This window comes from Notechis scutatus, chromosome 3 (assembly GCF_049901735.1).
Source record: "Notechis scutatus isolate UNSWTSFEM ecotype Mainland chromosome 3, rNotScu1.2, whole genome shotgun sequence".
Taxonomy (NCBI): Eukaryota; Metazoa; Chordata; class Lepidosauria; order Squamata; family Elapidae; genus Notechis; species Notechis scutatus.
Genome location: NC_142011.1, coordinates 131,307,779 through 131,334,590, shown reverse-complemented (window position 1 = coordinate 131,334,590; position 26,812 = coordinate 131,307,779). Strand labels below are relative to the sequence as shown.

General features: G+C 35.9%; 1 protein-coding gene across 2 annotated transcripts in view; it reads left to right on the top strand.

Annotated features, from left to right (window-relative positions):
* Window positions 1–26,812, top strand: part of CDH10 (cadherin 10) — a 153,594-nt gene that overhangs the window by 37,223 nt on the left and 89,559 nt on the right. For both annotated transcript variants that reach the window (XM_087961176.1, XM_026673412.2), the window contains exon 2: window positions 19,166–19,525. In XM_087961176.1, coding sequence (XP_087817302.1) covers window positions 19,295–19,525 — 231 coding nt within the window. In that variant the 5' untranslated portion in view covers window positions 19,166–19,294. The remainder of the gene's footprint in view (window positions 1–19,165; window positions 19,526–26,812) is intronic.

Genomic DNA, 26,812 nt, shown 5'->3' with positions numbered 1-26,812 from the left:
ATATATTAGGTTATATTACCTAATATATTACTTTAAAGTAATATATTAGTAATATATATATTTGGCCTTGCCACAACGAAATCTGCTTAAATAGTTAGATACATAAGGCAACACCATTGAATGTCTAGTTCCCCTGTGGAGATCAATAGGACATGGACAGTTAACAGGGCTTCTTGAGGGTGATCCCTATGTTACAGAGCAGAGGTATCAAACTGATCTCATTGATTTGTTTGCCCTTGGGGAGACTGGGGGACGGGCATGGCTTGGTCATCATAGGTAACTGGGTGGGTGTGGATGGGATGGGGTGTAGTCAGGGCAGCAGGGTGGGATAACTCTGGGCCTATTGCGGGCCACATCCAGCCCTCAGGCCATGTGTTTGACATGTCTGTTATAGAGTATCTTACCTCCAAAGTACAAGTAACCTTGTTGTTAGCAAGTTAAAGAAGTAGTGTTTCAATCAAGTAAGGCCTATGGGTTTTTTTGGGGGGTGGGGGAGATAATCAGAGTTAATTAAGAGCTACAGTATTGTTTATATTACTTTTTAAAAATTCATTTGGTTTTGAATGACAGCATGCCATCCAGAATTGTATTGAGGTGGCCTATGAATATTGTTAAATACATCAATAAAGTATAAGCTTCCTAAACAAGCAGCAGCATCCACATCATCACAAAATCATGGCTGAATGCTAAACATGTTGAAGAATAATTGCCAAGTGTAGTCTGAAGCAGATAAGGGTGTACATGCTTTGAATGAGGGATTTAATGAGAAACAGTTTAACATTAAATGTAATAGCCATGATTGGACTTTGGGGAACTATTTGCCAAAGGCTAGGATTTTTGCAATAGCTTACTAGCTCTGGGCTCTGAATAGGAAGAACTAATGAGAAACAGCCTGGTAGAAAAGATAACAGAAATGAGCAGCAGCTCTGGATAAAAAACAAAAGCTCAAAATAATTCAAAATAGCTGGTAGTGTAGCAGCATTATGTATTAATTTGTGATGTGTGGAGAAGATGCTTCAATATAACATTCAGAAAATCAACTGCTTTTCATTTTCATTGAACAGCCTTCCAATAGATTAACCATCTGCAGAGTATTATTAGTGTTTAAGATATGACCCAGTTTTTACAGCTGATTTCATTGCCCTTATTACATTTGTTTTTGCCTTTCACAAACCCACAATTTTGGCTTTTTGGTTTTAGATAAGACATATTACAGTTGGCCCAACTCCATACATGGATTTAAATTACTAATTTAGTTTAAATTACTAATAAATTATTAATTTAATTGATATCAATGGGTCAGTCTCTAAATATGATGAAGTATGGGTCCTTAAGAGCTGTGGTAGTGCAGTGATTAGAATGCAGTATTGTAGGCTACTTCTGCCGACTGCCAGCAGTTTGATTCTCACCAGTTCAAGGTTGACTCAGCCTTCCGTCCTTCTGAGATTGGTTAAATGAGGATCCAGATTGTTGGGGGCAATATGATGAATCTGTAAACCACTTAGAGAGAGCTGTAAAACATATGAAGCAATATATAAGTCAAATTCTATTGCTATTGCTTATCACTATACAGTAAAAGGGACCTAAAACAGCTTTCTGATAAATATAGGTCAAATACCTCCTATTGCAAGTAGAAGGACTCTAAGCACTGTTTCATCTCTTGATTTTAATGGTAGAAATTTACTTAATTTTCACTGAAATCTGAAAACTCATGTGAAGGTGATTAATTTTAACAGGAACATCACCCTATTGGCAACTTTGAATTCAGTGGGATTTGAAAGATCTGCATTATAAAGAGCCTGGAGAGAAGATAGCCCTCTTTCAACAGAGGCTCCACTGATGCATTTATATACTTTAATCTTTACATTTCAGGAAGCACCTCTTTCATTTAGAACAGTTCACTTTTCTTTTTGAATACACAAGATGTATAGGCATTGAGCATTGTGCAGTGATGCCCTTGAGCTATATTGCTCTTTGCCCATAATGGTAAAAAAGTATTTCTCGAAATCCATGTACTCTAAAGTGACAATTTAAAATGCAAGTATAGCCAAGCGAGCTACCTTTAAACATAATATGAGTGGATATTTCCACATTCAAATTATAGTAATCCCCGGGGGCAGGGGAAAAGTGCGTAGCCTTTTCAGCAGCTGATGTAGAATCTAAGTCAAGTGATATTTTATTCTCCAGAACAGTAATTCCCAAATGTTGGTGCTGAGAGGAGGAGGGAAGGTTGTTGATTGCACAGTGCTGGCTTCCTATTTCCACTTGTTAAACTGCATTAAAATAAATCACTATTATTTTTAAAAAACTAGTGCAAGTTAATATTGCACTTACTGAATATTGTTAATGGCTTCACAAGATACACAAGCTACTGGATGACTAATACACAGTGCCGTGGAACGGATAGTTATATATAGGCAGAGAAGAGTATAAAACATTGTTCTCCTGAGAGATGATCAATGTGTGGACTGCACAGATGCCCAGCTACACATAAACAAAGTATACATACCCACCTTTTCCAAGTAATAAGAATATTCCCTGGTTTGTGTATTTTGATTTCAAGGATCCATTTTTATAATATGGTCATTGTGCTGGAAAAACAAAGGGAGTCAAGTGTGGGCTAGCCTTGAAAAGAAAAGAAAATTACTCCAGGGAAGAAGCCATTAAAGAGAGCAGTCTTCAGCCTCTTGCAGGTTGAATTCCACTGTTCAAGAAACCCACTTAATGGTTATAAAAACTGAAGAACCACATTGTGATGGAATATGTTTTCTACATTTTGTTCTATTAGATTGTACTGTATTGCAAATGTTCTTTCATACATGTTGATATGTAATGTGGATAATAATTAAGATCGCAGAAGGATTATGAGCATGAATTAATTAGCAAATACTCTGCATAGCTTTGATACTACAAATTATATCATCTATGTCCATATACGTATGTGTGTGTGTGTATGTGTGTACATACAAAACACACACATACTTACATATACAGGTAGTCCTCAACTGGTTCATAATTATGAACATTGCAGTGTCCTGGGGTTATGTGATCACCTTTTGCAAAGTCAATGGGGAAGCCAGATTCACTTAACCACCAGGTTACTAATTTATCAACTGCAGCGATACACTTAACAACTGTGGCAAGAAATGTCATAAAATGGGGTAAAACTCACTTAACAACATAAATTTTGGGCTCAATTGTGGTCGTAGGTCGAAGACTACCTGTAATGGTAAAAAAGTATTTGTCAAAATCCATGTACTTTAAAGTGACAATTTAAAATGCAAGTATAGCCAAGAGAGCTACCTTTAAACTTAATATGAGTAGATATTTCCACATTCAAATTATAGTAATCCCAAATTTGATTCCTTTTGTTTCCTCAAACTTAAGTTGGGTCCATGCTGTAGTGTCAGTTTCTTCGATGGAAGGGATGGTGATGCCAATCTGAAGGAAGTGGAAGTGCATCCTCTTCTCATGTGGATGTCCTTGGATCCAGTGGTCTTTAATGATAATTTTAAACTATGTTAGGAGCCCTGGTGGTATAATGGTTAGAATTTCAGTATTGAGAACTAACTCTGCCCACAGCTATGAATTTGATCCTGTCTGGCTCAAGATTGACTTGGCCTTTCATCCTTCCAAGGTTGGTAAAATGAGGACCCAAATTGTTGTGGGCAATATGTTGACATTTGTAAACTGCTAAGAGAGTGGTGTAAAACACTATGGAGTGGCATATAAGTCTGAGCATTGTTGCTATAATTATTGATCACTTTCCCACCTTGCCCTTTTGAGGCAAGTTGCTGAGAAGATGATTGGTCTGCAGCTGATGAGAACTCTAGAAGAAATAGATTCTCTTAACCTGTTTCAGTTAGGTTTCAAGCTGGGATTTAGTACTGATATAACTATAGAGATGTTGTACATCCATCCTTGTGCTTCTTATTCTCTTGGAAGCTTTTGATACTGTCAACCATGGCCAATAAAATTCAACAAGAGATCCAGCAGATCCAGTCACACTTTCCTTATTCAAGCCTTAAATCATGTCCAATACCCAAGATAGGATTCTGAATGAAAAGGATCTAGATAATGTATTTCTTCCAGAATTGATTCTGTATGACTACAATTGACAGACATAACTAATTCATACAAAATCAAACAAAGATAGAAGGAGTATACTGATAGAGGTGTCAACATCCTAGAAATCTTAAAAATTGTCAACTATCAAGTACCTCTAATACTTAAAAAATGAAGTTAGATCAGGTCTCAAATTATTACAAGACTAAAGGAATTGTTTGAAAAGCTACAGAAATATGGCAATCAACAGAGGAAAAATCAGTAACGGCTATGTCAGAAAATCTGGAGCATGACACAGATTGGAAAATCTGTATATATACCAAAGAAGCCTTTAAAATATGTGAACATTATCATACAATATTCTTAATTTCACAGCTACAAGGGAAAGAGAGATGCCAAATGTTTTAGAATAGACTGGGAAACATGAGACATTGCTGGATAATTGAGAAAATGGAAGAATATATATATATGTATATATGTGTAAATTGTGACAAAGCAAAGAAACACTTTCACACAATTAACTCGTGTAACTGCAGCGACTGCTCCTGAGGCAATCAGATTGGATAAAAATTACCTATACCTTAGTTGTATCCTGTAAGGTAACACACTGCATGAGGAACTGCCCTTGAAAAGAAGCCAGAAGGTGGCTGATCCAAAATGTGACAATTATGGTGTTAAATGGTAAAAGCATAGTAATATCATGGCTTTATTGAAAGTTCTGTGCTGATTGCCAGTTCCTTACTGTGCACACTTTAATGCATTGGTGTAGAATGTTAATGTTCTAAATAACTTTAAGTTTGACCTTCTAAGAAGATGTTTCTCCACACTCTACACTGTTAAAATCTGCACGACTGTCTGTTTTGAGCTGGGATGGGCTTCAAAAATTTTAGCAATGGGTTCTCTGCCCAGTGGTTGGGTGGGCGTGGCCATAGTGGGTGTGGCCTAGTCAGCCTCCTGCATCATGGCGGGGGGTGTTTTTGCCCTCCCCGGGCTCCAGAGGTTTTCCTTGAGCCTCCGGGAGGGCAAAACCAGCCTCCCCCGGGCTCTGGAGGGTCTCTGGAAGCTGGAAATGGAGCCATTTCTGGCCTTCCCAAACTTCTAGGAGGCCTGGTTTTTTGCCCTCCCTGAGCCTCTGTGCACCCCCTGCACTTACCTGCATCCAAACCGGGCCATGTGGGGACTCTTGGGAGGGGTGGGGTGGGTGGGGCCAGCCAGGAGTTTGGGGGTTCTCCGAACTGCACATAATCTTAGCTAGGGCTCTCCTGAACCCCTGCAAATCCCCAGCAGCGCACCCCTACTTTTGAGTGAAGCCACATTTTTCTAGTATAAGATAGATTATGGAATGCACTTCTTTAGCAGTTGGATTTAGCCCATACTGTGTCAGTAAAAATCCATAATGATGTATATATTTTCTGTCTTTTAAATCCATAATTGGTTTTAATATTAATTTTAGTTTATTCTTTCACATTCTTTAACTATTCAATTCACTTTGCTTATAATGAACCTACTATAGATAGCCTGCTACAGCCACTTGTGTTTGATCTCTCAGTTAAAGCTCTCCAGTGGGAGGAAGAATGCTTCATACAATAAGAGTCTCCCAGGAGAATGCTATCTTTTACTTTTAAGCTCCTTAAAGGATCATTAATTAATAGGGTACATGAGATAAAAGCATTTATAATGTCTTCTTTAAAGGCAGTGTGAGGTTTGATATTACAAAGAAAAAAACGAACAGCTACTCCATTTGTTAAGTCAATTCTAACATACCTTGACCCCTCACCCCCAAAGAAATGGGTACCAGTATACTTTCTGGATGCCAATATCATATTTTGAAATTACATTTCCTGCATTTCTAAGTTAGTGTGTGTGTGTGTGTGTGTGTGTGTGTGTGTGTGTGTGTGTGTGTGTGTGTGTGTGTGTTTGTGTGTAAAACCTAGGGGATATTTTTTACATTCTGAAAATTTATTTGAAATCTTTTACGAATCACATTTTTCTATCCTCAACCTCCTTGTCTCTAGTCTGGACTTCGATTACTTACATTTCTGATTTTTTTTTTTTCTGGGAAAAGAGTAGAAATAATTAAGGATGGACTTGTCATTCCTAAATAGTGGAATACAAGAAAGTGATTGTGTTTATTGGGCCACTAGAAAAGCAAGATGCAAGGTTATATCGAGTGGTGGGATTTGATTTTTTTAACTACCGTTTCTGTGGGCGTGGCTTGGTGGGCATGGAAGGGGAAGGATACTGTAAAATCTCCAGTCAGAGGTGGTATTTGCCAGTTCTCCAAACTATTCAAAATTTCCGCTACCACTTCTCCAGAACTGGTCAGAACCTGTTGAATACCACCACTGGTTATATCCCTTTAGTCTAATCCAGCATGAATGCATAACATTTTTATCACATTTCTCCCCGAAATCATGTGCTTTATATTTTACTATGTTCCCTATATAAGTCAAGACAGCATGGGGAGCAAACTTACATTCCACTATCAGAGACACAATACTGCTAAATATCTGTTGCTCGATAATAGAGAGGTACTATTATGATGATAGTGTGCTCCTGGCCTTCCGGTGGACTTTCAGATACCACACAAGTAATGTCTTGTTCAGTCTGTGCCATGTTCCTATGATTCACCCACAGTTCTTTTGTGCTTGAATTTAATTGCTGTATCTTTTTTTAATAATTTTTATTCTTTAAAAACAAAAAATACAAAAATCTCATTTCCATTAACAGTTATTGTGTCATTGTATATACATGTTTCTTATTTTGTGACTATACATTATTTTTATCCTTATCCTTCACCCATTCGTACCACCTCTCCCATGTCGCATAGTATTCTCAATCCTCTTTGCTTTTCAGTACCATAGTGGTTTTATCTAGTTCAGCACAGTCCATTATTTTTTGAATCAAAACTTCATCTGGTGGTATTTTATCACTCTTCCAATTTTGTGTTAACGTGATTCTTGCTGCAGTTAAGATGTGTACAATAAGGTATCTTTTATCTTTACTCAAATTCCCCTTGATCATACCTAATAAAAACATTTCGGGTTCCAAATTCAATTTATATTTTGTAATCTCAAAAAGCCATCTCTGTATTTTCTTCCAGTATTTTTTGACCTCTATACATTGCCACCACATATGGAAAAACGTTCCTTTCTTTTGTTTGCACTTCCAGCATTCTGGTTTCAAGGTTGGATACATTTTCACCAGTCATGTCAGCGCTAAGTGCCATCTACAAAACATTTTATATTGATTTTCTTTGAATGCCATTGACTAAGTCAGCTTCCAGTTCTCAGTCCAAGTCTTTTCCCACTCATCCAAATTTATATTATGACCCACATTTCTCACCCAGGCAATCATTGGTCCCTTAACAATTTCCTCCTCTAGTTCTACCTCCAGTAAATAATTATATGTTCGTGTTATAAATTTTATATCCTTGCCTGTCAAGATTTGGTCCAATTTTTGTAAATCTTTATCTATCCCAAGCTTCTTTACATCTTTCTTAAATTTAGTTTGAATTTACAAATATACCCACCAGTCTAATATTGTCGAATATTGCTGTATCTTAAATGAATTGTCTAATATGCATTTTACAGTAATTACAGTATCATTATAATCCTGCCTAAGAAGTAGCAATTATAAAATAATAATAATAAATATTGATCTATAATGCTTACTTGTGCATATGTACAAAAGCATTTTTAATCTCTTTAATTTTCGAGCTCTGTGCTGCAAAACTAGAAAAGCACAGGATTTATTGGAATGCCAAATTCTGATCTTCAAATCAATCCAAGTGGGACAATTCAGGTAATTTTTACATTCAAGTTGAGAAAGATTAGATTCCTTAAGCAACCCTTGAAGTAATGAAGTGAAAATCTTTTTGGAAATATAAAACTGTGTATGGTGTAATGATTTTACTAGAAGAATAAATATTTAGGCATTCATTTGGAAGATAATTTCAATATGGGATGCTGGATGTACCTTGTCTGTTGGCACCTGTCTGTATAAGGGTACTTAGTTGTAGTGCCATCATCTAATTAGCAGTAATGGTTGTGCTTGGTCTTTAATAAAACAACTTTGTTATACTTTGAGTGAGTGCAGTATTAAATCACATCTCCTGCATCTCGGTGCTTTAGTTTGTCATGCCTTGATAAATTAATTCTGCTATCTGAAGCTCCAGGATTTCAGCCTCAGCAGACACTGCAAATGCTTGAGAAGCTAATGACAGGTTTTTAAATACTTGCTTAGTTTTTGCCCCTTCTCTTTCCACTAATAAACCTGGTAACTTGCTGACATAGACAAGGAAAGACAGAGAAAGTGGACCTAGAGATTTAATATTTTATCTCGCCTGAAGGGAAAAATGCCTTCTTAGAGACATTCAGTGTCATTTAGTGGAATTCTTACCACAGAGCAGGGATTTATCCAGAGGGCATGAGAAACGGTATGCCTTTTCATGCAGTATTAATCTAGACTGTTGACAACATAGAAATGTTCTTCCAATAGTAGGACAAGAACACCAACAAAAATCGATTTGGCAATTTAAGGGAAATCTGATATTTCAGACTTCTTTCTATTTCAGTGGTACAATTTGTATTGATCATAAATCTAAGGTATAGAAAGATTCAATTGGTATAATTGGTCATGTTCATGCTGGGTGTGTTATTGGAAAATGATCGATAACTTCAGCACATGCTTTAATAGCCCCAGATTTACAGGTGGTAGGTTTTCAAAATGTACTGTGATTATAAATAATATAAACTTAAAAAAAATTAAAGCTCTTCAAATGTTGAAAGGCAATATAGAAGTGGTTGAGAGCTCATCTGAAACCTGTCAATTTCCTTTCTGCCTTTTCTTATTTGAGTTGATTAATTGGTTGGCTTCATAAAAACTTGAATAGGGTTTCCCCAAAAAAGAGAAAGAACCACTGCACATTCAGAAGTTCATTTTCGTTGCTTTTGGCATTTCTTAAAACTAAATGACTATAATGCAGTTTAAATTAAGTACTTCGCTGGCTTTTTCTGTTAATGCAGTTTTCATTTGTGTAACAGTGATCCTCACTAACTGCTTTTGAGATGAGAAATAGCTGATAAAAATAATTGATCCTATCATCATATACATATTTCAACCATTGTCACACAGAAAGAATCTTATTAATACAGAGATCTCATGCATGTCTACATGCATGCATGTACATTTTATACATACATACTAGCACTGATGCTACCTAGTTTGCATAATGAAACATCTGCAAGAAAACAACCAAGCTCAGAGAGCACCAAAGACTCTTCATATCAACACGGAGCTATAAATATTCTCCATGATTAGTAAGACATACTGTTTGTCAACCCTATGAGAAATAGTAAATCTATAAACTGATTGCACAGAACAGTACCTTCATGGAGTCCTGGGATCTTGCAAATCTAGTTTGGCTTGAGTTTCCCTCCTTCCTATACCCAGGTGGTCAGGAAGGAAGCCAGTTTGAATCTCTCCCTAACTAATACTATTCCCAGTGGTGGGATTCAAGTAGTGTAACAACCGGTTTGCCTCACACATGTGTGCAGCTTTTGAAATTCACCCATTTTCAGCTCTAAAACATACCTTCTACTGCAGCCCCAGTGAGTAAAACAGCTGAGGTGCAGCAATCCGCTGTGCCCTGCGAATCAGCTAGGCTGCAAAACATAGAAATATAGGACAGACTAGGGCAGGGGTGGGTGAGTGAGGCCAACTGATAACTGGAACTAAGGGTTCGCCCAAACTGGTCTGAACCAATAGCATCCCACCCCTGCCCCAGAGCTTAAGAAAGGCTTCTGCTCTTGTTATTTCTGTAATGGCTTCTGAATATCCCATTCAAGTCTATCTACATTACTCCTCTCCTTTCTAACAGGAAAGGGAAAAAAGGAGGAAAAAGCAGGAAGGAGAAGAGATGACTGGGTAGACAATAAAATATATATAAAGGAAGCCTATTTATATATTACACAAAAGGATATATTCTACACTGTTCAACTATTTACAAAGTCTGCACTACTATTACTGTTAATCTTCTCATCACTCCTTATTGCCCATCCCCTCCCACTTGTGTCTGTATGACTGTAACGTTGTCGCTTGTATCTTTACGATTTATATTGATTTGATTGCTTATTGTACCCTATAACTATCATTAAGTGTTGTACCTTATGATTCTTGACTTTTGACGAATGTATCTTTTCTTTTATGTATACAGAGAGCATTTGCACCAAGACAAATTCCTTGTGTGTCCAATCACACCTGTCCAATAAAGATTCTATTCAGCAGGCAACTAGTCCCACTAAAAAGCAATCAATTGTGAGATAATACCTTTTTAATTATCTATCACTGATACCAAAATATCTATAATCATGTACCTTTCCTATCCACTTCTAACCCTTTCCCTTCATGAAACTTTTGGGAAATAAAATCATCTTATCAGACTAGAATTCACTTACATATTTAGTATTTTACACAGTGCTTACCTAAAGAAAAAATTACAATTTATAAGGACTCTCTTATAGCGACTTTTGCATCTTAAAAAAAATGAAAGTGAAGAAAACCCTTTGATCCTTGTAAATGTATGGCAGTTCTCATTGCCTTTATTCTTTTATTGCACACATGCACAAAAGATATTGATGCTTAAAACTAGGTGATTAGAAATATTGTTGTACTTACAGCAATAAACTGTACTCAGGCAGGATTCTCCAAGCCAATAGGTAAAGGGTAGATGGGATAAATTTATCTACTGTAGCAATCCATTAAGCAGACTTGTATGCCAGATCTGTGTACATAAGCTATTTTTGTAATTTCAACACATTCCATCCAAGCTTTTATTTCATTAACCTAATTTAACAAGAAAGAAATCCAATAACAATAGATAACATTGAAGAATTATTTCCCCAGAGAAAGTTAACGATACTTTAACATCAAGTAAGAATATGTAAAGAATGGATTATGCCTTTCTAAAAAGGAAGCAAGGAGGAAAAAGTCCTATGTCATATACAAGCAGTTCATCACTTACTCTGTTTTATAACAAAAGGTGGAGTGTTAGTGGTTGTTATAAGTGGCCTATGTAACGTGAATATTCATTATTTGTTAAGGTTGAACATTTTTTTCCCTGCCAAGATGGCACCGACAACAGCTGCCTCGGTGAAATGCTCTCTAATGGTTTCTTTATTCCTTATTTTTTTTTTTTTTTAAACAAGTTTTATTAATTTTTAAAACACACAAATTATCATTATTCATTACATGTTTAAACCTTTTTCCATTGTAAATTTAACAAGTCAGATAAATTATGATTCTGTTTTAAACCATTTCCATATAATATACCAAAACCTCTTATTCAATTTCTCTTTACTTCTCTTTACTCTTATTCAATATCATTATTATTATTTCATCTGATTCTTTCTGACTTAGTTACCATTATTCTCATTCTATATTTCTACAAGTTTTTACCAATTCTCCCCCCAAAAAAGACATATACACACAACACACAAAACATAAAAAAAAATCTTTTTGGAAAGTAACTTGGGCCCAGGTATCTCTCTCTTCATGGACTTCAATTATATTCATGCTCATCTTACATATCATTACTTATTTTATTTACCATTCTAAACCTTCTATATTAACTTCTCCACATATTTCACACTTCTTAATTCTACCTTAATTAATCATCTTAGTTTAAATCATTATACTTGTATCTTTTGTCCATTTTTTATCATCCCTTTGTCTCATCCCTTATGAAAAAAAAAGAAAATCAGTTTCTCCTGAAATCATTAATCAGAGTATGATGCCTTTCTATCTCCCCCCTAAGTTAATCAAATTAATCTTTAAAATAATATCTAATACCCAATCAGATTTTGCTTGGTACATTCTATCTAACTAATACATCCAACACAATTAAGTGCATAATTAGACAATAAATCCAAATATTAAAAAGAAATACTATAATAAAAATTTTATAATAACATCAATACCATAATTTTATTAAACTCTTTAATTAAAACAATATTCTAAACCTCTCCTATTATTAAGTTTTAAAGCCAATCATTTTTAAACATTTTAACATTTTAATCTCTTATCAACTCTTAAACCATTGCAATACTACCATCTCATCTTATGTACCTTGCAAAATCTTTTTTTTAAAAAAAAAAAATTATACTTTATCCATTATCCATAAAAAATTCCTTTTTTCCATTTAATTTCAAAACATTGTAGCTTTTCTCCACCTTTTCCCTTTCTTTCTTTTCCCAACAAACCTTTCTACCCCCCCCCTTCTTCTAGCCTCTGCCTTACCGGCTTCCCTTCTCTGTCGTATTTCTTTTCCCCTTTGTTTACAATCATCATATTGGTTTTGCACTTTATTTTTCCCTTTCTTAAATGTTTTTTTGGATCTTAAGTCCTTAAATCCTTTAGTTTTCTTCTTTTCTCTTCTCTTCTTTTGTTTCTCTCTTCCTTTTTTCTGGATCAAATTCTGAGATTCATTAAAGATGGCTCCTTCCTTTCTTTCTTGTTCCTCTGCTGTCTTCATCTGTTGTAATTTTTGTTGATAATTAGTAAGCGCCATTTCTAAGAAAAGGAAAGCTTCTTCCACACCATCTTTACCATTTTTTTTTGTTTGTTCATATTCTTTTCTTAGTTCCTCAACAGAAAGAGCCATTATAAATCTTTTCTTTTCTTTTCTTCTTCTTTCTTCTTACAACAACCAGAATATTCAAAAGAAAATAAAAGAGATAAAACAGTCCCAAAGTTATCAATCAGTCCAAACCAAGGCAGAGTTCTCACTTTCTCCTTCTGGGGTAATATCAATCAAAGAGAAAGAAAGTCCAAATCTGTTTAAAATCTTATTACAATATATTCTAGTCTTCAAATCCTTAAGGCATCTGCTCCAACAAATCTTAGCATACAAATATTTTCTTCTTAATCCTCTCTCTTCCCACTCATCGCTTAAAACCAATTTCCACCTAAAAAAATAGGTTTCTTAATATCCAGTTATTTATTCCGTAGGAAAAGAGGGAAAGCTATCCTTTCAGCACCTTCAAGCAGCCGCTTTTTTCCTCTTCTGGCAGGTATTATTCAGAGAATCATACTTTTCAGGAATTTTATTAAATATGTCTTAGAGTCCTAGGAGCCAAGAAAAACTTTCTCCTCTCAATCACTTTCTCCACTTCCTCCTGCGCATTCTTACCCGGCTGCCAGCTTCTTTGTGGCGGCCATTACGGACCGCCGCTGCACCGTCCTGGGAAAAGGGAGTTCTGCCGGCCAGGGAGGGAGTCTGCAGCACCCTCAAACCCTTCTCCGGATCCCCCCTACTTCAGCTGCCCCTGCAGGGCAGCCTAGCTCCGTACCCGGCTGGGTCGGAGCCCCAAAAACGGCTAGCGCGGCAGGGATCGCGCAGCTTCGCAAATCCCTGCCGCTCGCGAAGCCGACAAACCGGAAGTTCCTTTATTCCTTATTATTATCTGCAATTCACTACGGATTTCATACTCATGAGACCATCTGCTAAGAATTAGGCAATGTTTCCTTAAGGAGCAGCTTTCTGATTCCCCACCCCCACCTGTCCTGCCAAATGAGAAGGAGATTCTAACTAATTCCCTGGTGCTATGGATTACAACAAAGAAAGCAAAGAAGCGACCATGCTGGAAGAGGAGACCAGGTAAACGAGCGGGAATTTTAAACAGACTAAGGAATAGGGGGAAAAAAAACTCCTCTCCCTTCAATCTTTTTAATTTACGCTCACTGGCTAACAAGATGGATGAAATTCATCTCTTAAATAGATGGAATTCTGATTTTTATAATTCAGCTGTTCTTTGTTTTACTGAAACCTGGCTGAATCCACAAGTTCATGGGGACAACACCATATACATCCCAGGATTTCAGACATTTAGATCAGACAGAATTGAAGAGACATCAGGTAAAACAAAGGGTGGAGGATTATGTTTATATATCAACAACAGCTGGTCTCAGGATATAACTATAATATATAAGTTTTGTGATGAAAACTTAGAGTCTTTACACATCAACTGCAAGCCATTTTACTCTCCACATGAGTTCTCCTCATTTCTCCTAATAGCTGTGTATGTTCCTCCACAAGCCTGTGTAAACAAGGCATTACTAACTCTTGCTGATCAAATTATGGAGGCTGAAGCCAAACACCCAGATTCCCTTCCCATCATTTTAGGAGATTTCAATCAATCAAATTTAAGGAAAGAGCTCCCAAAATATTTCCAGCATGTAAATTGTCCCACCAGAGGCAAAAATACTTTAGACCACTGCTACACAACAGTAAAAGATGCTTATAGGTTTTTACCACGAGCAGCTGTGGGACACTCTGACCACTGCATGATTCACCTTATACCTGCCTACAGACAAAGACTTAAAACCATTAAACCAACAATTAAATCAGTGAAGACTTGGTCGAATGAGACAAAGCTGAAACTCCAGGCCTGCCTTGATTGCACTGATTGGAATGTTTTTGAAGATGCCTCTGCAGACCTAGATGAGCCCACAGATCCTGTAACATCATATGTTAACTTCTGCGAAGACTTATGTGTACCAACAAGGAACCTGCAAATATATAGTAACAATAAACCTTGGTTCACAGCTAAACTTAAGCAGCTATGTCGTTCCAAAGAGGAAGCCTACAGAAAAGGTGACAGAATGCTATACAACCAGGCCAGAAACATATTAACAAGAGAGATCAGAGCAGCAAAAAGAAGCTATTCTGAAAAGTTAAAGAATCAATTCTCAACAAATGAACCAGCAAACATGTGGAAAATTCTTAAAAACATCACTGGCTTCAGCAAACCTCCTTCTCAGGTAGAAGGAAATCAACAACTAGCAGATGACCTGAATGTGTTTTACTGCAGGTTTGAAAAGAAACTACAGCCACCTATCTCCACAACCCACATCTCAAACACACCAACAAAAGCAAAGTCTGCTACAACTGGCCTCAATCCATTGGGCTCACAACCTCTGGTGATCACAGAAAAATAAGTGCAAGATCTATTACACAGACAGAAGCCAGGAAAAGCACCAGGGCCAGACAAGATATCTCCTTCTTGCTTAAAAGTCTGTGCTGACCAATTGGCCCCCATCTTCACTCGAATCTTCAATAGATCACTAGAGATGTGCTATGTTCCTTCCTGCTTCAAATGTTCTACCATCATCCCAGTGCCAAAGAAGCCCTCCATCAAGGAACTGAATGACTACAGACCAGTTGCTCTAACATCTGTAGTTATGAAAATCTTTGAAAGGCTTGTGCTGTCCCACCTGAAAACCATCACGGATCTGCTGTTAGACCCCATGCAGTTTGCATACCGAGCAAATAGATTGACAGATGATGCTGTTAACATGGCTCTGCATTACATCCTACAACACCTTGAATCTCCAAATACCTACGCAAGGGTCCTCTTTGTAGACTTCAGTTCAACATTCAATACCATCATTCCAGACACTCTTCTAAGTAAATTAAACCAACTAGCAGTACCTGAACATACTTGTAAGTGGATCATAAGCTTCCTAACAGACAGGAAGCAGCAGGTGAAGCTAGGCGAAATCACATCCGATACCTGTACAATCAGCACGGGCCCCCCCAAGGCTGTGTACTATCTCTACTTCTCTTCTCCCTATATACCAATGACTGCATCGCAAATGATCCATTTGTTAAAATACTGAAGTTTGCTGATGACACAACAATGATTGGTCTCATTCGAGACAACAATTAATCTGCATACAGACAGGAGGTTATACAACTTGCCTCGTGGTGTAACCAGAACAATCTGGAACTGAACACACTCAAAACCGTAAAAATGGCGGTAGACTTTAGAAGAAACCCTCCCATACTACCACTATTGTAGCTCTTACAATACTAGACAACACAGTATCAACAGTAGAGACCTTCAAATTTCTAGGTTCTATTATATCACATGACCTAAAATGGACACCTAACATCAAAAACGTCATCAAAAAAGCACAACAAAGAATGATCTTTCTGTGCCAACTCAGAAAGCTCAAACTGCCCAAGGAGCTGCTGATACATTTCTACAGAGGAATTATTGAGTCTGTCATCTGCACCTCTATAACTGTCTGGTTTGGTTCTGCAACCCAACAGGACAGACACAGACTTCAGAAGATAATTAGGACTGCAGAAAAAACAATTATTACCCACCTGCCTTCAATTGAGGACCTGTATACTGTACGAGTCAAAAAGAGGGCTGTGAAAATATTTACAGACCCCTCACATTCCGGACATAAACTGTTTCAACTCCTTCCCTCAAAACGACGCTATAGAGCACTGCATACCAGAACAACTAGACACAAGAACAGTTTTTCCCCGAAAGCCATCACTCTGCTAAACAAATAATTCCCTCAACACTGTTCAACTATTTACAAAGTGTACACTACTATTCTGTTAATCTTCTCATCACTCCTCATCACCCATCCCTCCCACTTGTGATTGTAGGACAGTAACTTTGTTGCTTGTATCCTTACGATTTATATTGACTGTTTCCTAGTATGATTTGAATGTTGATTGTACCCTATGACTATCATTAAGTGTTGCATGTTATGATTCTTGATTCTTAACAAATGTACCTTTTTTTATACTGAGAGTATTTACACCAAGACAAATTCCTTATGTGTCTAATCACACTTGGCCAATAAAGTATTCTATTCTATTCTATTCTATTCTATTCTATTCTATTCTATTCTATTCTATTCTATTCTATTCTATTCTATTCTATTCTATTCTATTCTGTTCTGTTCTGTTCTGTTCTGTTCTTAAGAACATTGACTTTGGGGTTTGAGGATTAGATTGGATTAGATAAATATTTAGCCTTTTAAACATAAGGTTATTCACAATTGACTATATATATATATATATATATATATATATATATATATATATATATATATATATATATATATATATATATATTCTTTTTACAACCTTAGAATCTCTTGCTTCGGGTGGGGTCAGGAATAATTGAATGGTGCTGACCATTTACTGACTGGATGCCCTTCCTGATGCCTACACAGAATTCTCAGCTGATATTTTTTCTTTGCGCCCTGGTAGACAAACATCTGTCACTGCCTGGGATTGCACTCTCAACCTTCTGAGTGGGAGTCAAGCCTCTAGACCACCGCGCCATTCATTTGACAATTTATTATATATTAGATTAAAATTAAGAGAAGACTATTTTATGATTATTGGTATTAATATTGATTAATAGAATTTAGAGAAAATATGTATTGGTATCTCCAGTCTAAAAATTGGAGGTCATCTTTGTTATACATTTGTTTATTGCAATTATTGTCATTTTTAATTTGTTTTGTTATTTCATTTCTCTTTTATGTTAGCTTATATTTTAATGGTTGATTTTGGAATATCTAATACCGATAGTTTATTAATACAGTCTTGTGCTATGTATTCGAAGTTAGCTATCTGGCTATAAGTCAATCCATCTGTCAATTAATTAATAGAATGCTCCCCAAGAGTAAAAACTTTGGTTATATGAATATTAGATCAAGTAAACAACTAATAAAATGTCAAAGAGGGCACTTTTGGGAAGTCTCTGAGTTTGGTTGGTCTCTTCTGTTTGATAATACTTTTATATAAGGTGCCAGATTCAGCTCTTTCTCTCATATCTTTCTTGTTAGGAAGGAGTTGTTTTCTTTGGTAGTTTACATTCATATTTTGGGATTGTGGGAAATCCTGGAATGGAGTTTGTAACATTCAAATAGTTATATCTATATCGATCTGTCTGTCTATCTATCTATCTATCTATCTATCTATCTATCTATCTATCTATCTATCATCTGTCTATAACTAATATCTATATCTGCACACACACACATACACACACACACACACATATAGCGTGTGTATGCCTTTATGATTCACTTTGTCTTCTTGGAAAATGTTAGGAACTGATTTTTGAAATTTTTGATTCTGGTCATATCTCTCTTCTGATGCATATGATGTCTTTTTTTGCCTTTTACAATACTCTGGAAAACTAATATTCTATGATTTCTGTAACTTCTAAAACTACATTAGTATTTAAATGTTTCTTGGTGACAAAATTTATAAAACATTGCTTGACTCTCAAGTCAAATCAAGCAGAAAACATTTGAGATAAAGACTATAGTGAAAGCCAATTTAATGTAGCAGTTAAGGTAATGGGGTTAGAAACCAGGAAAGGGAATTATAGTCCCGCCAACGGCATGTAACTGGTTGGGTGACCTTGTGTCTGTCACTTGTCTCAGCTTTAGGAAGGAGATAGAGGCAAATCACAAATCACTGCCTGAACAAATGACTGACTTCAAGTCATCACCACTACTACCAACAGCAGCAAAAGCTACTATAGTTAATATTTAAGTACCTGTGGTACAATTTCCCTAATCTACATGATAAACATTCTAATAGATACTCCATTACATTTATTAAAGTTTAATAAATTTATTAAAAAGTCAGAAAAGCTGCAATGAGAAGACTAGGGAAAAGCATCAATTTACATAATACGTGGTGGTGGAAGTAACTTCATACTACATTAGGTAAAGGTAAAGGTTCTCCTCAAACATATGTGCTCATCATTTCTGACTCTAAGGTGCGGTGCTCATTTCCGTGGCAAAGCTGAAGAGCCAGCGCTGTATGAAGATGTCTCCATGGTCATGTGGATGGCATGACTAAATGCCAAAGGCTGTTACCTTCCCACCAAAGTGGTCCCTATTTTTCTACTTTCATTTTTACATGCTTTCAAACTGTGAGGTTGGCAGAACCTGGGACAATTAATGGGAGCTCATTCCGTTACGTGGTGGTAGGGATTTGACCTGCCAACCTGCCAACTTTTCTGATTGACAAGCTCAGTGTCTTAGCCACTGAGCCACTGCATCCCCTTCATACTACATTAAGGTTTTGCAAAAGTTGAATTAGATGATAGTTACCAAATAACTTTTCTATTTTTATTTTAAAATGTGTTTGGGGAAAATAACAAATTTTATATAATATTTGCAGCTATAGTGCCAGATATAATATGAAACCTAATGTACAGTAAAGGAGTGTATCTGAATCTATATATTTTTTTCTGTTTGCTTTAAGGTTTTGGATATGTACTGACTACAGATGGGCTGTTTTTTATGAAGTGTGCCAAGGGCGCCCAAAAAGCTTATTTTAAGAAGAAGTGTAATATTGAACTTGCAGTCAAAGGCACGTGTGAAGCCAAGAACTATGATAATACAGCAAGTCTTTCTGCTGGTGCTGTTCTGGATATGCCTGCTACACCCTTGCTTGGCAGCAATGGTGTTTACTAGGACTATAGAACATCAACAGCCAACTTTCAGAACTCATGGAATAGGAAATGAGGGGAAAGTTCTGCACCGTCAGAAACGAGGCTGGATGTGGAACCAGTTTTTCTTGTTGGAGGAATACACCGGATCTGATTACCAATATGTAGGCAAGGTAGGTATCATGCACTCTTTCTTCTATTAATCCAATGTGCTGCACTGAATGAAATTATCCTTGAGTGCACTTTGTTTTGTTAAAAACAAAAAGCACCAGAGCTTGGCAAATAGGAGTAGTACAGGTTGATATATAAATGTTCTTCTGGGAGCAAACTAATTAATGATGTCATTGCATGGCATATTGAAGACATTATAGTTCCTTTAGGATTTGAATTTTGAATCATAATTCCATTAACAGATTCAATGTTCCATCTTTCCAATGATACATCCCACCCATTTCTCTAAAATGCAAATATTGCCACCTTCCAATAGCACCTCTTTCTTTGAAAAGAAAGTAATTCTCACCAACAAGCCTGATGTAAAAAATGATATATGAAGCAATACATGAACTAGTTATTAGGAAAAATGTTATTTTTTTAATTAAAAATGAACTAGTTATTAGGAAAAAATGATCCAAACTCTGTCAAGGATCTTGGAGTACTTATCTCTAATGATCTAAGTGCTAGAGCCCATTGTAACTACATACCCAAAAAGGCGTAAAGAGTTGTTAACCTAAACTTAGGTAGCTTTTTCTCTGGTAATATTACACTAATAACTAGAGCATACAAAACATTTGCTAGATCAATACTTGAATACAGCTCATCAGTTTTGGAACCCACATTACATATCTGATATTAACACAGTTGAGAAAGTCCAGAAATATTTCACAAGAAGAGTTCTCCACTCCTGTACTCGTTGCAGAATACCTTATGCCACTAGACTCAAAATTCTAGACCTAGAAAACTTAGAACTACGCCGCCTTCGGTCCGATCTAAGTATAGTATATAAAATCATACATTGCAATGTCCTACCTGTCAATGAATACTTCAGCTTCAACCATAACAACACAAGAGCAAACAATAGATACAAACTCAAGGTTAATCACACCAAACTTGATTGCAGGAAATACGACTTCAGCAACAGAGTCGTCAATGTCTGGAATACTCTACCTGACTCTGTGATTTCTTCCCGAAACCCCAAAAACTTTAACCTTAGACTGTCTACTATTGACCTCACCCCTTTCCTAAGAGATCTGTAGGGGGCGTGCATAAGCGCACCAATGTGCCTACTGTCCCTGTCCTATTGTTTCTTTTATTTTTTTAAAAAAATTTCTTATATGCATCCACGTATTCATAACTATGTTTTTACTTATAGCTATTATCTTGTAAGCAATTGACAAAAATAAATAAATAAATAAAAATAAATAAATAAAAATGTTTTAAATTCTCTGAAAAAGTAGGTAAGATAGGAGAATGCCTATAAGAATGTGCCCCGGCTTCAATGTCTTGGACGTAGAAGTAAAACAATCTTCAAAGTTCATAGATGTTTTTGGCCTATATTTTATTCAAAATAAAATCTGGCTATAATAAGTAATGATTTATTGATTAATTACTCCCCCAGCAAATTTACATGTGACCTAGTTTAAGTCAAGTGATTTCAAGAAAAGATGTAGTAATTTAATGTAACAAAGGCTATATTTGTGCCTTTGCCTGTTTTAAACAACCTTTCTGGATTTGAACTTTATTAGGTGTATTACAAATATACAAACCTAGTTTGATGATTACATTAGTCCATATCATGGTAAAGTAAATATGTACCATAATATAAAACAGCAAACCCATAAGATAGTCAATACCCTTATATAGTAGCTCTATAGGATCACTATCCTGGAATTTTGGAATGATATTTAAGATACAGTATTAAACATGCAGAAGTTCCTTGGAAGCAGTTGTTTGAAATGAAAAAGACTTTTGGTACCCATTACATAAACATCTTTAGCAAATATTATTTCCTGCTCAGATATTGTTCTCTCTTTCCTGTAGAGTAATCAATAACTTCAAAAGATGCTTGAAAATATCCAGGATTAATCTGTGCATACATATTAAGGACTACCTGTGAATATATTTATAAGTTCCTGATTTGTATCAAATTATTTATTTTTTCATTGGGGAAAACTATAAAACAGAATTTCAAATATTATATTTGCATGTGCTCTAAGTCATATTTGAAATCACAGTGATAAATATGATCTCTTTGGCTCCATTTTTTTTGTAGTGTGGTATTGTATAAATATATTTTTAGAACCAGGGCCAATCCGTACATCATGAAAGGTAGATACAGTTTTGGTAATTGTCTGAATTAATTCTATATTAGCAATAATTAAACTGGAATCTAGTGCAGAGAGAATATTTGTAGTATTATAAATATTCAGAGACATCATTATCTAAATATTACATGTTGCTAAATGTTCACAATGTATGTATTTTTGCTTTTGTTCAAAAAGTTAAACCACCATATCTTTGCAATCCAAATCATCTTATTTCAGGGATCCTATCTGCAGAAAATAAATGGTTAGTTTTTTAAAGGTGTTATTTATGAAATGGAAGGTGTGTTCCATCATTATTCCTGCCGCTCCTGATCTTAAAGGAAAGGTTTGCAAAAGAATGTAATTTAATTCAGCTGAAAAATTGCTGTAGTTTCCTATCACCTTTCAAGAAAGGACAGTTAGAAATGGAGGTAATAGATCTGGATGTGTGATTGCTGGTCTCTCATCCTGAGTTTTTTCTTTAAAATCCCAAGAGATATTTTTTCCCCCCTCATTTCAATATACTGTATATATATGGAGACTTACCTTCCTTAAGGGAAATATCAGAATTAGATGCTCCAGTAACTATTGGTGCTTAATTAAATGTTAGTGAGGAGAAGTGCTTATGTTGGGAAATGTGTTTGGAGAAAAGCTATTAATATATACGCTCTTTTGTACTAAACAAGTACTAGTTCTCCACATAAATGCATGCAATGCTAGCCAATTAAATTATTAGCATTTAAATCAGCAGAAATGAATCATATAAATCAGCAAAATATAATATCAATAATTTACGCCTGTCTGAGGTCCTTGGGAAGAACTCAGTAAGTGGATAAAATTCCATATCCAGTCTAAACATCTGGCTGGCTAGGCAGCCAACCATAATAATTTGTTACGTCTTGTGTTATTGCAAACCTAATGTCTAAATAAATAAATAAGTAATAATAATTTTAAAACCTATGTGCCATCACAAACTCAATGTCTAAATAGCATATCTGCCACCCTGTGACAGTCATAGTTTCAGAAGTAATCTCATCAAAAATTCCTGCTGCAGAAATCCTTTTTTTTTAATTTAAAAAAATGCATAACTCAGAATGGATAACTAGTACATATTATGCTTCAGTGCCCATTACACTTACTGCACATCTGAAAGCTTCTTTTGTGCAATTCCCATAATTTGCCACTTACACCCAGAAAGTGCCAGTTAGGTACATTTTGTGGCTTATCACTTCAAGCAAGCAGCACAGAATTCTCTCATAGGTAGCATAAATTGCTGTGAAATCATCTATGTAAGCAGACTTTAATTTGTAATTGGAAGAGGAGAGTTATTGGAAGAGAAGAAGTTATTCAAGCTGCTTATGTTGATTTCACTATTATAATCTATCCTTATCTCTCAACTTTGTCTTCCATTAAAATATATTGATTCAATCTTTCTTTAAATGAGCTCTTCTTGTTTTACTTCACACACTTCTTAAATACCTCATTCCCATTGTAATCAACTTTTTTTCCCTCCCAACCTGCATTTAGATATAACAAAGCATACTCAATTATGTTTCTTTTAACAAACAATCATTCCTTACAACAGAGAAATAGACTACCAAATGACTTTATAACAAAATGTATACATCTTTTTCCCCCTTAGAATTTCTAATATTTAATAAACCAGCCTTAAGATTACTTGAGGTTAAAACTCTTACTCACATTCTACATGAAGCCCAGATAGGATATTATAAGAAGGGAAAAGTCATACAAAAATGTTGAAAGATACATATTTTCAGACAGAGATGGTATTCAGCAGGTTCTGACCAGTTCTGGAGAACTGGTAGCGGAAATTTTGAGTAGTTTGGAGAACCGGCAAATATCACCTCTGACTGGAGATTTTACAGTATCCTTCCCCTGCCACACCCACCAAACCATGCCCACAGAACTGGTAGTAAAAAAATTTGAATACCATCACTGTTTTCAGATCTAAGGAATGTTCCTAACTTTGCTCAGGTTTGAAACAAGTACGCGCAGAATAGAGTAAAGGATATGGAGGCTAGTCATGATGTACTGGCTAAAGATTACTTTGTCCCCAAAAGGTCTGATACTATTAATTCTGACAAATGACTGTCCATCATCATGTGGGTGAATCAGAAACAGAGGCTGTCTAGGTTTTCCAGATATTTACTAACCCCCTTCCTAGGATAGCAAAACCCCAAGAGCTAAAAATATTTGGCAGCCTGTAAATTACTCACACTAATCTTTCCCAGAATGAAGAAGAAATTCTCCAGGGCCTGAGACAATGTACTATCATTGCCATTATTACAGGCCATATTTATCAAAATCCCACTAGCAGAACCCGCCTGCCTGCCCATCTGTCTCTGGGGACACAGAAATTGTCCAACATGCGTAGCTTCACAGCAATTTTAATAAGGATCTGAACAAGGATTATATATTATCTTGGCTGCAATGCCTCCCAGGAAGGATTGTAGTCTACTCTGCCAATTTTCTTTTCTCAGACTGCAGCCATGTTAGCAACAACATAGCAACTACATTTAGAGTGGCAGCAATTAGAACAATAATGATATATTTTTGGGGTGGGGCCTATTTTATTAATCCTACCCTTCTTCTTTTATTCCCATTGGTGTTGCTGTTATTTGATTGTAATAAAAATAAGGTAATGTTTAGTAAGTATTGTAAGGTGCATAACATTATGGATGTGATCTATAGGTTGTTTATTTATTTACTTGCTTACTCACTTATTTCCTTATTTAATTTATTTATTTATAACTTGCAATTGTTAACTTGATTTTCCTTCTCAGATCTTTTTTCTTCAGATTCATGCTCCTTATTCTATCTCAGATAGAATCAAGTCATAATTTGCAGATATTTTTTAAATATTTTATTTTATTCAGAACAAAGTTAAAATTACAAAACACAAAACTCAATAAAAAACCCAGAAGACATGTATTATAGTTCTTTTGTTCATTCATTCATTTCTGCACCTTCATTTCTCTTCATTTATTTCACTTTGAAAGATAAGATCATATTCCGTTCCTTCAGCAAGAATCACACCATTTCTCTTCTTCAGTTTTGCAGACATAAAGGATATCTATTTTCTGTCTTTCATTTGTTAGCTCATTTTTTTTAACCATTTACCCTTCTTATATTTTAAATTCAATTTTCTGCATGGAATAGTCATCACCAGATAACGCTCTTATCATTGACCTTAACTATCCATCAGTCAATGTTTTTGCATAATGTAATTTGATAAGAAGATAAAACATAGGTTAGGTGGCCACCCTTATTTGTAACCATGCACAGTGGAATGTTATCTGGATTCTCAAGAAGGAGGGACTGCATTCCAGAGTAGCAAGAGATGACAAAGTTTCAATTGTTTAGTTAGGAGAAAGGGGATCAAGACATTACCTGCCTAAAACTTGTCAGCATATATATTTAATTATACCAATCTTTAAATAATTTGGCTTAATTTGCTTTAATTTGGAAGTTTGCCAAGATTTCTGCCTATAGATGTGAAATAATAAAGGAAACTCACATGTCTTTCTTAGTTTCTGAAGCTGATATCATGCCATATTTAATATTCCTTCCCAATGGTAAGGACAGCAGTGGTCACTTTGGCCTACATGTTACAAGCACAATAAAAGCCCAGTTTTATTCCAAGGTTCTATAGCACCCAAGATTTGTAATCTAGAGATTCTCTTGGAAGCCAACATACTGTTGGTCACATCCCACCAACTAAGAGGAACATACATTGTATTGATAACCATTCAGGATATGCCATTATAAAATAGCTAACTGAAGTTCCTTCTGTCTTCTGTTTTGATTTTCAACATCATGTTGCTGTTGGCTCCTTAGAATTTCTCACCGGAATAGCAGTGTTTGAATTAGCATTGCTAGCATAGAACCCTGGTAGTTTTCTTGCATCTCAGCAGAGGTACAGATCAGTGGTGGGATTCAAATTTTTTTACTACTGGTTCTGTGGGCATGGCTTGGTGGGCATGGAGTGGCTTGGTGGGCATGTCAGGAGAAGGTTACTGCAAAATCCCATTCTCTCCTCTCCCCACTAACCTGCTTTCCAGCTCCATTCTCCTGTGCAGGGCAACCAAAGAAGACCCAGCTAATCAGCTGGGACTCGGGAGGCAGAGAATAAAGGGGGGTGGGGTGGGGCCAGTCTGAGGTGGTATATGCCGGTTCTCCAAACTACTCAAAATTTCCACTACCAGTTCTCCAGAACTGATCAGAACCTGCTGAATAGCACCTCTGGTACAGATGGGCAGGATATATGCTTAATAAATTTAAAAGAAAAATAAGAGAATGAATTCAAAACTGCTGTTGATTTGCTCTGACTCTTTTAGAAAACTGAGGTGGTATGCTACTTTTATAAAGAGAATGAAGGATCAATTTCTGCTTACATATTACTATTAAGACACAAATGTCAGAAATCTACTTGATCAATTCAAATTTGACATGCGGCTATGCTGTTCCTACCAGTCATGACAAAATACACATTTTTAAAAAAAATAAAGAAAGAAAGAATACCGTGTTGGGTCTTTCATCCTAAGAAGAATATCTTTAAACTATACTCTGTAAAAAAGATACTTTTTTAAACACTAGATAAAATCCTGAATATCATGAGGGCACTGCATATCAGTTTTGATTCAGTTTTATAAAGAGTTTAGTGCAAGCCAACCTGATCTAAACCACTTGGACATTTGGGCTACTATGACATTTGGTAAAATAAATTATCCAGTCAATAATGGAGAACAGATTAAAATTATTGTAGCTGCTTCATGTGCGTGTAGTGGGGAAGGGTCAGAGTGGAAAGAAAATAGGGTTGATAGACATGACTAGTTTGGAAAACAAAACCACCCCAAATTTCAGCCAACTAATTTTCATAGTTTTGCTGATATCATATTCCCTCTGCATTTTTGTAAAGCCAAAGATGGGAAAAATAGCACAACTGTTTCTGAAATATCAAGAAAAAAAACTTAGTGACAAAGTTTACTGAATCAATGCACAGTGTTCCACTTCAATTAAAAAAACACACACATTTTAAAATGGTTGCTCTTTCTTTTTTGAAGAGCTGGGCTTGATTCTGAAGAATGTCCATTAAGTAACCCTTGTGGGGTGTAGCAGTTTTGCTGCATCTGGTTTGCC